At 45.2% G+C, this 12,914-nt stretch overlaps 1 protein-coding gene across 2 annotated transcripts in view; it reads left to right on the forward strand.

The window, feature by feature from the left end:
• Positions 1–12,914, forward strand: part of atp9a (ATPase phospholipid transporting 9A) — a 244,853-nt gene that overhangs the window by 212,453 nt on the left and 19,486 nt on the right. For both annotated transcript variants that reach the window (XM_086005302.1, XM_086005301.1), the window contains 2 exons: positions 1,832–1,987; positions 4,294–4,358. In XM_086005302.1, coding sequence (XP_085861428.1) covers positions 1,832–1,987; positions 4,294–4,358 — 221 coding nt within the window. The remainder of the gene's footprint in view (positions 1–1,831; positions 1,988–4,293; positions 4,359–12,914) is intronic.

Consider the following 12,914-nt stretch of genomic DNA (forward strand, 5'->3'; position numbering starts at 1 on the left):
AGGTTGGGTGCTTGGGTTGACGTGCGCTGCTTGCGATTGGCTTCCGCTTGCTCCCGGCGAAGAGACTCGAGGTGTTCAGCGCCTTCCCGGATGCTTCTCCTCCACTTTGTGCGGTCTTGGGCCAGGGATTCCCAGGTGTCAGTGGGGATGTTGCACTTTTTCAAGGAGGCTTTGAGGGTGTCCTTGAAGCATTTCTTCTGCCCACCTGGGGCTCTCTTGCCGTGCTGGAGCTCCCAGTAGAGTGCTTGTTTTGGGAGTTTCGTATCGGGCATGCGGGCGATGTGACCCGTCCATCGGAGCTGATCGAGCGTGGTCAAAGCTTCGATGCTGGCGATGTTGGCCTGAGCGAGAAAACTGACGTCGGTGCGCCTATCCTGCCAATGGATTTGCAGGATCTTGTGGAGGCAGCGTTGGTGGTACCTCTCCAGTGCTTTGAGGTGCCTGCTGTATATGGTCCATGTCTCTGAGGCATACAGCAGGGCGGGTATCACTGCTGCTCTGTAGACCATGAGCTTAGTGCCGGGTTTGAGGTCCTGGTCTTCAAACACTCTCTTCCTCAGGCAACCGAGGACTGCACTGGCACACTGAAAGCGGTGTTTCACTTCGTCATTGACGTCTGCCCTTGTTGACAGTAGGCTCCCGAGGTATGGAAAGTGGTCCACGTTGTCCAAGGCCTTGTCGTGGAATTTGATAATCGGGGCAGTACTGTGTGGCGGGGGCGGGTTGGTAGAGGACCTTTGTCTTACGGATGTTTAGTATAAGGCCCATGCTCTCGTACGCTTTGGTGAACTGAATCAGGGTCTTCAGGATCTGTATGAGAGAGCTGGGGGCTGGTGCGGAACAGCATACCCATGAGTGTCAGCTTTGTAAAACCAAACCTAGTGCGATTTAAAAAAAAATATATATATATTTTTTCAAGGTTTCAGTGGATGAACTCTAGTGCTTATATTTTATAGTTTAAAAAAAAATCAGGTTTCTGAGGGAGAAGCCAACCAGAAGAGCGAAGTATTTTCAAAGCAAAAGGTCACAGTCCAGAGAGACTGAGAGGTCACAAGAAACAGGAACTAAGTGACAAGGAGTGATCACTAGAGACCACTTTCAAGGAGAAAAGGAGATGTGTAATTTTCAACTGGCAGATGCATGTAAGCAAAAGCATCTTCCTTCGGAAATCCGAAGAAAACTCAAAGAAATACCGTTTGGAAACCAGTTCAGTGCATATTTATTCTGAGAGTGTCAAGGCTCTGTGGAAATGAACAAAAGAATAGGTTTCAAATAAAACTGCTCAGATCAAAAGATCTTTACAAAATCTTTGTTTTCCTTAGCAACTTTACAAGCTAGATCTTAAGATAGTGGCTTACACTGGCTTACTTTGAGCACTGTTTAATGAATATAATTGTTTAGGTGTGTCACACTGATTGACACCTTGGCCCCGTGTAGGCCAATGCTTTTAGAAATAATACTAACTGGAGTAGATTTACATTTGCATTCATTTAATTGTTTTATCTGGTGTGATATAAAGTAGAATGGAATAAATGGCCCCTTAATTCTAATGGCACAAGCATGAATGTGCTTTGACTTGGATTTAAGTCACGGAATGAGGTGGTTTAGTGGCTTAGAGCACGGTCCTTTCATCTCTGCCACCTGGGTTTGAATCTAGTGCACACTGGTAGAGTGAGATTGGCTTCTTTCATTGCCTTGATCACCTGAAAATGTGTTAGTTTTCTCTTTGTGTCCCAAGAAGTTTGTCAGAAACTATGTTTTTCTTACGTTTACATTTTAAGATAAACCCACACTGCTAAACAAAGTCAAATATTCTTTTTAACTTCTTTAGGAAGGAAAGCAGGCGTCTTTGGCATCGGATTTCTCTATAACTCAGTTCAAACACCTTGGTAGATTGCTGATGGTTCATGGGCGCAACAGCTACAAGCGATCAGCTGCTCTCAGCCAGTTTGTGATCCACAGGAGCCTGTGTATCAGTACAATGCAGGTAACCAAACCTCCATGTTCTTAAAAACAGATGTTTGATTTAACATAACTAAAAAGATAGGATTGCACAGGTAGCAAAATGATGCTGGAAATACATAGCAGGTCAAATAAGAAAGGAAAGATCATGACTTTTTGTGTATGTACTCTTCATTACATTTATTATATTATAGAAAATGATTTCAAATCAAACATTACTTCAAAATAAGGACAGCATGTGTGACTTTAAAATGAAGGTTGAAAATCCGAGTCCAATTTTATAAAACCAATTTTATATATATATATATATATTTTCCATTTCCCCCACCAACCCCCTTCCATCTATCCTCCATGGGATACCTTAGGAGAAAGTCGGCCAGAGTGGGAGGGCATAGAGAAGGGGCAAGTTTTCCTCAACCAATTTTGGGGTGGGGGTGGGGGAGGGCTTTAATCTGTGTGCAGCAGTTACTTTTATCTTTGTTGTGAGAGGACAATAATAATCCCAATCCCAGAAGTGGCTCCCTGGTGGGTTTATGAGTAAAGGCAGTGCCTGGTGGAGTACAAAACTCTACAGTCCAGAAGGTACCAGGTTCAATTCTCTGTTTGTGCTGACTTAGTTGATTGAGTGAGTATAGCAGTTGTCATGTTACAGTAGGCTTCAGTGTCAATTTTTTTGTCTTATAACACTCCTGTGCAGCGTCTTGGGACTACGTTAAAGGCACTATATAAATACAAGTTGTTGTTCTGAATTCGGGAGGGGAGAAATCAACCAGGGTTGCTGCACCTGACCAGTATCCTGATCACACACTTTTTTTTGGACATTTCTCCAATTCCTGGAGAGAAAGTTTACATGTTAGACAGACTTGTAAATTGGGGCAGTTCCCATCCAATTGTATTTGGAGTGGAGGCTGCAGGGGTGTGGGTGGGGAGAGATTAAAAGGGGAATTATTCTATGGGGAGTAGAATGTTGCGAGCAAGTCGAATCTTTGCGTGTCCTGTAACTAAATTTTTGATTTGCTTTCAATTACAACAGATTTATTTTCTTGTGCCAACTGTTGGATTCACATGAAATTGCCGTAACAACAGTCACTGATGTGAAACATTACTTGATTTGGCTGATTACATGATTAGATGTGTAATGGGAATTGAATATTTGCATATCAGTTTTATAGTTTGGTTAAGAGCATGTGACTATAAAAGGTATTGTTCTGAGTTTCTGCTTCTGGTACAGAAATAGCACCTATCAGGTTTTCATGTAAGTGGAATTTAAATCTGTTGTTAAGAGTTTATTGCAGCTACAACAGTGGTATTGGAGTCCTTTATAAGTATCAGATAGACTAGCGGAGATCTGGCAAAGATTTGTGCTGTGTTATAATAGGTGAGCAAAGCCTTCTGCTGTCTGCCAGAATGCAGGAATTCCATCAAAGTGTGCTTCTAAAAATTATTGTTATTACTTTTTTCCCAACCTCTGCCATGCAGTGCTAGCCTAGCCTGGGAAAGTCATTACATTACACAGGGGCTCGTTATGTATTGAGCCTTGTACAAGATAGCTTCATGGCATTGTATGTAGGTAGAAAAACAGTTCTGAATTTTGAAGGATAAAAGGCAATTAATTTATTTTGTACGCCATTATACAGATTGGTGATAGACTTGGATTGTCACCACCCCCCCCCCCCCCCACCTTGGTTACTGGTACTCAACTGGTATCACTTCAGTCCAATTGCCACACTGTATCTCAGTTTGTAGCTTTTAATGGTCTCAGTAAGCAGGCTTATGCTTGTCAGTAAGGATTTTTTAAATACAACAGTGTTGCTGACAAGCCCATTTTAATTCATGATTTATTTGTTTTTGCACATTTATTTTTAAAAGTGCACAATTCAGGGGGCTAGAAGGGAAAGAGAGAAATATTTGTTTTCCTTCATCTACGTGAATAACATACTTTAAAACAATAAATGGCTAATGGAATTATGGACATTGGCAGTTGATGAAACAAGGTTAGAGTGGCCTTTTAAATATTGGCAGCAGTGACCTTCTCTTCCTTGCCCTCACCTGGTGAGAAGGGCAGGGAGATTTCCAGTATCTCCCACTACCAGTCTGAATCCAGCTGCTGGGAGGTACTGAGCTGATGCATTGATACACTGCATTCCTGCCATCCTTGGGGCCAGGCACAACACAACATTTGGCTAGTAGCGATGTGGAAGATCACACTTACACCACGGGCCCACTAATATTTTCTGTAATAGTCTGTTTCAAATGTTGATACAAATATGTCCAAATTAGATGCCAGTTAAAATGGTTCCGTTTGTTAACTCACTCTGTATCTTTCCACAGGCTGTTTTTTCTTCAGTATTTTATTTTGCTTCCATTCCGCTGTACCAAGGTTTCCTTGTTATAGGGTAAGTAGGTTATGTTCATTTTTAGTTATATAAGGATTGATGCATCTTCCCTGCCAATTACTTTTAGCTTTGTTAAAGATGAAAAACAGTCATCTCTCAAAGAAAATCTGAATTGAACTGTGGAGTACCGTTTGAAAACGGAGTATTTGGGTGAATAATTCAGGTGTAAACCAGATGAACTATTACCACAATTGATCTCTAGAAAAATAATTGTAGCTCTCTTCTCAACCATCTATGCGTATTTGTGAATAAAAATGAAAATTGATAAAAGCTCTATCTGATTCAGATCTATTTTGAGATTAGCTTTTATGTCCATTTTTGTAATTATTGAGTAACATGTTATGAATTCCCTGTTTAGCTGGTTCCTGACGCCAGCTGGGTTTTCTAGGGGAGGTTTCCTTAAAAGGGAAAACATTGAAGGGTAAGTCGAGGTGTGTGCCTCCAAGTGACCACTTTGAGTGCACATTTCCTGGTTGCCTGCATTGTTAGGGAATGGTACATTGGGCAGGGGGAACTACAAACTGTTCTTTAAAAGAAAACAACACTTGATGTGTTAGTTGAAATGCTGAGCAGCAATTTGCTGTGTTTTTTTCCTCGCAATGAACAGTTTGAGTATCAGCATTTTCTGTTCTAAATAATTGCACTATGACCATCTTCAACAAATTATGCAAAGAAGCTTGCTTTGTCATACAATATTTTAAAATTATACACAAGTGCAGGCCTTCCATTGTTCACAGTAAGTCCGGTGTTACACCAATTGGTCAGGAAAGCAGTGTTCTACCATTTGATACATGATGTATTATTCTGCTTGTAATGTGAAGCCGTGTCACTTTAAAGCCACAAAGTCTAATTGTTAAGTCAATAGACCCTCAATTATTCAGAGTTTAATTGTTATTTGATCATGAAACTTGCAAATTATGTTTGTCAGATTTAGATTCCAGCTCAGAAGCACACTATAGTTGTAGATTGTTTTACGTCTGTAACAAGCTCTGTGAAGTGTGATGTCCGCATGCATATCATCCATGAACAACGCCACAGGAGATTCTTGGATACATTGATGGCCCTGCGGATCTCCTGTGATGTTGCTCGTGGATCATTGCTGCTTTAAAGGATAGGATTGTAATACCATGTCATTGAGAATGTATTACTCTGCTAACGTGGATCTGTGTCTCTTTGAGACCACAAAATCTAATTGTTATTAAATAAATGTCGGCTGAAAGGTCATTTAGAGTTTAACCCAGGAACTTTGGGATTGCAATGTGCTTTGGAATACACTTGTCATAATGGGAGGAGCAGATTTGCAAGGAAATTACTGAGACATGCATGAACTATAGTTGTAATAATGGGAGACTTTGGCCCCGATTTTCAGCTTGTGTGGGGAATGGTCGGATTTCCCCGAATGTGGGGTTTCTGACACACATAAAAAAGTGTCAGCCAGCTCCACGCAATTTTCCCTCAAGTGGCCAATTAATTCCCAGCATGTGGGAAGCCTTGCTAATTGTCCCATTCAAGTCAGAAATCCCCACACTATGATGTCATCATTCGTGGTGCTTTCAAAGTGTCCAGCAAGCTTCTCCACCTCTGCAGGCTTCTCAACCACTCTTGCACAATGGCAGAGGAGCCTGCACCAGCTGCTGCCAGCGGCAGAGGCCGAGCTGCCTTCAAATTCGACGAGGCTTCACTGCAGGCATTATTGGATGGGGTTAGGGCCCACAGGGAGGTCCTCTTCCCTAGGTCAGGGAGGAAGAGGCCTCCCACTGAGACCAATGCTGCACGGATGCAGGTGTCAGCAGATGCCAACTCGCTGGGAGTCACCAGAAGAACCTTGGCATTACATCTCTATCTCCTTCCTTTACTCCCCCACAGTACCATCCAGAGCCTCCGTCCTCACTGTGGAGGAGGAAGAGGCTGTGCAGCCAGACTCCTCAGAGGAAGCTCCAACCTCTGAGGGCGCAGCATCAGCAGAAGTAAGCGCACCCAGCACCAGCGCAGACACTCACACCTCGGGGGGACCTTCGGGACATAGAGTAGTATTGTCACCTGGTGTTTCACAGCTCACAAGTGAGCCTCAGCAGATTCTGGAGACAGGGACAGCAGTGGACAGTCCTCGTCGGAGGGCGCAGGACTCTGCCAGCTCAGCTCAGCTGCGCTGCATGATGACCCTCTGCCTCTGGGTCCATCCGCAAGAAAAGAGGTGATGGATTTCCATGCACAGATGCAGGAGTCTCTGGCAGGTTTTGTCTCCAGGGTCGCTGCGAGTGCTGAGCAAATGGAGGAGTCCATAGCGACCATGAGCAGAGCCTTTGTGGAGTCATTGGCACATGAACGCATCACCATGGAAAGGTTGGCAACCTCCATGCAGGAGATAACTCACCAGGGTACGGAAAACATGGTGAGTGCTCATAAGAGAATGACATCTCTTGAGGAGCGTTGGCCATCTGTTGAACAGAGAAACCAGATCTTCATGGAAGTCCTTCTGAGTAGGACTGCCAGTGCAGAAACGGGTCCCACTGGCCCCCTAAAGCGCAGCAAGGTGCTCTCAAGCCACTTCCAAGCGCTGACCCCTTCTGGCCTGTGCAGCTTCAGGTGAGTGAGCAGCAGCCTGGTGCTCCTGGTGCTCATCCTGCTGTTCCTGGTTCTGCTGCTGCCGCCTCTGCTGTTGGAGATCCTCTAATGCCAGGAAGGGAACGTCCCAAAGGCCTCCCATGCTTCTGGCAGATGCCTCCGTTGAGGGGGCGCTGAGTTAGGGTGGTGAGAGGGGCTTGCCAGGAGCTCACACTGGAGAAGTGTGTGAGGCTCCAACTTTCTGCAGCTGCTCCTAAGGCTTCAAAAAGTTCCCCCAAGCCTTGATCAACAAGGTCCTGCAGCCTGCAAATGCTGCCTATTTAAATTTCTTCAGCCCTCCGCAACCTGCTGCTGCAAGCAAGCAAGCCAGCTGTTTTCACGGCAGCTCTCAGCAGCGGGGTTCCCCGCAGGCGGGTTTCAGGTGGGGAAAGCCCCAAAGTCGCAACGGCACGGGAAAATCCACTTCAACAAACAGATAATTGCTTGTTAGTGTTCCGACGACCAGTCCCGCCAGCGGCGGCCGGGACTGAAGCGGGGCGCGCGGAAATGGCAGTCCGAAAGTCGGACGGGGCGGGGAATCAGGCGGGGTGGGGTCCCGACCCGCTTTTTCGCCGATTTTCAGTCCCCGGCCGCATGAAAAGCCGCCCAACGGCGGCCAGAAAATCGGGGCCTTTAACTCCCTAAATATATTGAATGGGGCAGTGATTGTGTTAAGGGCAGAGAAGGGGAGGACTTTCTGAAGTGTGTTCAGGCAAATTTTCTTGATCAGTATGTTTCCTGCCCAACGAGGAAGGAGGAATTGCTGGATCTAGTCCTAGGGAATGAAGTGGATCAAGTGGAGAATGTCACAGTGGGGGAGCATCTCAGGAATAGTGATCATAGTATTGTAAAGTTTTAGTTATGGAGAAGGACTTAACTGGAGGAGGGCTAAATTAAGCAAATTGAGGAGGGATCTGGCCAGGGTAAATTGGAGTCAAAGACTGGCAGACAGAAATGTAATGGAGTAATCGAAGCCTTTAAAGACAAGATGGTTTGGGTACAGTCTAACTATATTTCCACAAGGGGGAAAGGGAGGGCAACCAAAGCCAGAGCTCCCTAGATGACGAAGGAGTTAGAGAGTAGGATGAAGCAGAAAAAGGGGGCGTATGACAGCTGTTGGCTTGATAATACAAGGGTGAATCAGGCTGAATATAAAAAGTACAGAGGAGAAGTGAAAAAGGAAATAAGAGGGACAAAGAGGCAATACAAGAATAGATTGGTGGCCAACATAAACGGAATCCAAAGGTGTTCTCGAAGCATATTAACAGTAAAAGGATTGTCAGAGAAGCGATGGGACTGATTAGGGACCAAAATGGAGATCTATTATGTTACTGGACTAGTAATCCAGAAGGCCTGGACTAATGATCCAGAGACGTGAGTTGAAATCCCACCACGGCAGCTGGGGAATTTAAATTCAGTGAATTAAATAAATCTGGAACAGAAAGCTAGTGACAGTAATGATGACCATGAAAACTACCGGATTGTCGTGAAAACCCATCTGGTTCACTAATTCCTTTAGGGAAGGAAATCTGCTGTCCTTACCTGGTCTGGCCTACATGTGACTCCAGACCCACAGCAATGTGATTGACTCTTAACTGCCCTCTGAAACGGCCTAGCAAGCCACTCAGTTGTAAAAGACTGCTACAAAGAACAGCAGTTCAAGAAGGCGGCTCACCAACACCTTCTCGAGGGCAATTAGGGATGGGCGATAAATGCTGGCCTTGCCCGTGGCGCCCACATCCCGAGAACAAATAAACAAAATATATATTGGAGGCAGAAGCCATGGCTGAGTTACTAAATGAGTACTTTGCATCGATGTTTACCAAGGAAGAGGACTTTGCCAAAGCTACAGTAAACGAGGAGGTTGCTTCGATACTCGATGAGATAAAAATAGGTAAAGAGGAGGTACTAGAAAGGCTGAAATAAAAACACGCTGGAAATACTCAGCAGGTCAGGCAGCATCTATGGAGAGAGAAACAGAGTTAATGTTTCAGATCGATGACCTTTCATCAAAACTGGAAAAGTTAGAGCTATAACAATGTGTTAAGCAAGTGCAAAGGCAGGGAAAGGGGGCGAGGGGAGGAAAGAACAAAAGGGAAGGTTTGTGATAGGGTGGAAGGCAGGAAAGATTAAATGACAAAAGGTATGATTGTACAAGTCAAAACCATCTCCTTATCATCTCCTTTTGTCTTGTACAATCATACCATTCCAGCATCAGCAGTATTTTGTACTAGAAAGGCTGACAGTGCTTAAAGTGGATAAATTACCCAGTCTGGATGGGATGCATCCTAGGTTGCTGAGGGAAGTAAGGGCAAAAACTGTGGAGTAGAAATGGCCACAAATTTCCAATCCTCTTTAGATACAGGGGTCGTGCCAGAGGACTGGAGGTTTGCAAATCTTCAAAAAAGGGGAGATGCATAAACCTGACAATTATAGGCCAGTCAGTTTAACGGTGATGGTGGGGAGAAACAATAATCCAGGAGAAAATTAACAGCCACTTGGACAAGCATGGCTAATAGTGGAGAGCCAGCACAGAGAGGGTGGATGAGAGCAGTGCGGTTGATGTTGTGTACATGGACTTTCAAAAGGTGTTTGATAAAGTCCACATATTAGACTTGTTAGCAGAATTGAAGCCCATGGGTGAAAGGGGCAGTAGCTGCATGGACACAAAATTGGCTAAGGGATAGAAAACAGAGGGGGAGAAATTGGGTGAGTAGCACCACCTGTTAGCGCCTAAAGAGGCAGTCAGTGGCTGTAGCGCCACTGGCTGCGTCTCCGGCGATATTCAGTAGGGGCGCTAATGGTGGCGTTAGGCATTTGCGCTGCGCTGCCACCGATGACGTCATCGGTGTGCGCAGCGCCCCATTCGTGCCCCGTTCACGATATTTGGTAGCGAACGCCGCAGTTGCGCCGCTCGCTACCCGCGCCCGGTTCACGGGGCCTTACTGTGCCGGCAGCGGCGCAAGTTAAGGTGGAGGTGCGGGGCAGCCGCTTTTTCGGCAGCCGCCTGCCAGCACCTCCGTCCCCGGCCTCCTAACCCCCCCCCCCGCCCCCCCCCCCGGCGGCATTGCCGGCTGTTTCCCGAGAGCCCGGCACTTCTCCTTGGTGCCGGGCTCATTTGCCGGCACTCGCGAGCGGGGATCGCGCTGTTGCAGGCACCTCCCACTTAACAGTGGGAGGAAGGCCTGCAGTACCGCAGCGTGCCGTGCCGCAGCATGTGGCGCTGCGGCACGTTGCGCTGCGATAATCAGTTTCAGCGCCCTAAGAGGGACGCTGAGCGCCTCGAGCCTCGCCCCGTCTCCCTCGAGGGGCACTGAAACTGAATTTCTGGCGATCGGTATCACTCCGATCGCTGCGCTAAATCCTGCGCTCCGGCGACTTTTGCGCCACTTTGGTGCCCCAACCCAATTTCTAGGCCAGAGAGTTGTGGTGAATGGCTGTTTTTTGGACTAGAGGGAGGTATACTGTGGTGTTCCCCAGGGTTCAGTACAAGGACCACTGCTGTTTTTGACGTACACTAATGACTTGGACTTGGGGGTACAGGGCACAATTTTGAAATTTGCAGATGACATGAAAGTTGGAAGTGTAGTAAACAGTGGGGAAGATAGTAAGAGACTCCAAGAGGAAATAAATAGGCTGGTTGAATGGGCAGACACATGGCAGATGAAATTCAACACAGAAAAGTGTGGGGTGAATCATTTTGATAGGAAGAATGAGGAGAAACATAGGAACAGGAGTAGGCCATTTGAGCCTGTTCTGCCATTCAGTGAGATCATGGCTGATCTGCGACCTAACTCCATATACCTGCCCTTTGCCCCATATCGCTTTGGTTAACAAAAATCTTATCAATCTCAGATTTAAAATGACCAATTGCTGTTTGCAGTTCATGCTAAATGGTACAATTTTAAAGGGGGTGCAAGTAAAGAGAGATCTAGGGGTGTTTGTGCACAAATCATGAAGGTGACAGGACAGGTTAACAAAGCAGTTAATAAAGCAAATGGGATCCAGGGTTTTATAAATAGAGGTATAGAGTACTAAAGCCAGGAAGTTATACTAAGCCTATTATAAAACACTAGTTCGGCCCCAGCTGGAGTATTGTATCCAGTTCTGGGCACCACACTTTAGGAAGGACGTGAAGGCTTTTGGAGAGGGTACAGAAGAGATTTACTGGAATGGTTCCAGGAATAAGAGATTACAGTTACATGGATAAACTGAAGAAGCTGGGGTTGTTCTCCTTAGAACAGAGAAGGCCAAGAGGAGGTTTGATCGAGGTGTTTAAAATTGTGAAGGGTTTAGATGGAGTAAATAAAGAGAAACTGTTTCCAATAGCTGAAGGGTCAATAACCAAAGGGCACAGTTCAAGCTGATTGGCAAAAGAACCAGAGGCGACACGAGGAAAGACCTTTTTACACAATGAGTGGTTAGGATTTGGAATGCACTGCCTGATAAGGTGGTGGATACAAATTCAATAGTAACTTTCAAAAGTGCATTGGACAAATACTTGAAGGAGAACAATTGCAAGGATATGGAGAAAGAGCAGTGGACTGGGACTAACTGAATTGCTCTGCGAAAGAGCCAGCGCAGTCTCGACTGGCCGAATGACCACCTTCTGCCCTGTACTCTTCTATGATTTTATGATTTGTTTGTGGGATAGTCAGTTAGAGCCTGCAGAGATTGTGGCTTCAATATGTTATGTTCCTGGAAAGTTTTCTGTTCATTAGAAATTATTCCTTTTGTTTATACTTTTTGCAAAAAAAAGTAGAGCACAAATAATTGCATTGGACAGTGCCCCGTTTGATATCTGAAGTGTGCGAGGCAGAAAGTGTGTGCATGTATAACATTTTTATAACAAATATATTCAGAATGGCTGTGGATTTGAATTTTGGGACAGCCTGTTTCTCAAATCCTCACTATTTAAGGTTGAGTTAAGTTGGGTTGATGAAGAATCTGCAATGGCTTGCCCTTGCTGTAGCTGATTCTCTCTGAATTCTCAAGAGTGACACTGATTGTAGACCTGCATAGCCCCACCCTGCCAGGTAAATGAGAATGGAAGGTCCAGAAGCTATGAGGGGATACAGGAGAGAATCTCTCAAAGTAATACAAGATTCATTAAATTGAATTTAAGTGGCAGTAGTAAATGGTAAAATTGGAACCTGTTGTATCGGGTCCTCCATCTTGCAGTCTGGTCAAGAGCCAAACAGTTTCTCTCAACAGTGGTGCTTGAGCTTGACTGATTCTGGCCCTCTATTTTTGAGAGGTCACACGTTGATCACTAGGGAAGATTTTGGAGGGTACTTCATATTCAACTTTGAAATATCTTGTGATATTTACTACAAATGTAGTCCTAACTTGTGAATTCATAAATTCAGAATATTAAAATATGGGAAATGTCCTAATCACAAGGCAAATCTGATTCAGGAAATTAACGTCCTATCAACCTTCTTACAATCAGTAGCAAAGTGATGGAAGGAGTCATCAAAGTGCTATCCAGCGACATCTGCTCACTGATGCTCAGTTAGGGTTTTGCCAGAGCCACTTGGCTCCAGACCTTGTTTCAGCTATGGAAGCAAGAACTGGAGTAGCTGCCCTTGATATTAAGACAATATTCAATCAAGTATGGCACCAAGGAACCAGAGCAAAACTGTATTCAGCGGAGTCTGGGGGAAAACCTTTCAGTGGCTTGAGTCATGCGTGACACAAAGGAAGATGATCGTAATTGCTTGAGGCCAATTATCACAGCCCCAGGACATTGCAGCAGAAGTTCTTTAGGGAAGTGTGATTGGTCCTATAAGCTGCTTCATTAATGGCCTTCCCTCCATCATAAGTGCAGGAGTGCGGCTGTTTGGTGATGATTCTACAGTGTTCAACTCCACTCACAACAAGAGCAAGGCAGAAGCTGGGTACTCTGACAAGTGGCTCACCTCCTTACTCCGTCAAAATGTATCTTCAAGT

The sequence above is a fragment of the Somniosus microcephalus genome, chromosome 13 (assembly GCF_052327205.1).
Source record: "Somniosus microcephalus isolate GS21.2 chromosome 13, FLI_Smic_1.0, whole genome shotgun sequence".
Classification (NCBI taxonomy): domain Eukaryota; kingdom Metazoa; phylum Chordata; class Chondrichthyes; order Squaliformes; family Somniosidae; genus Somniosus; species Somniosus microcephalus.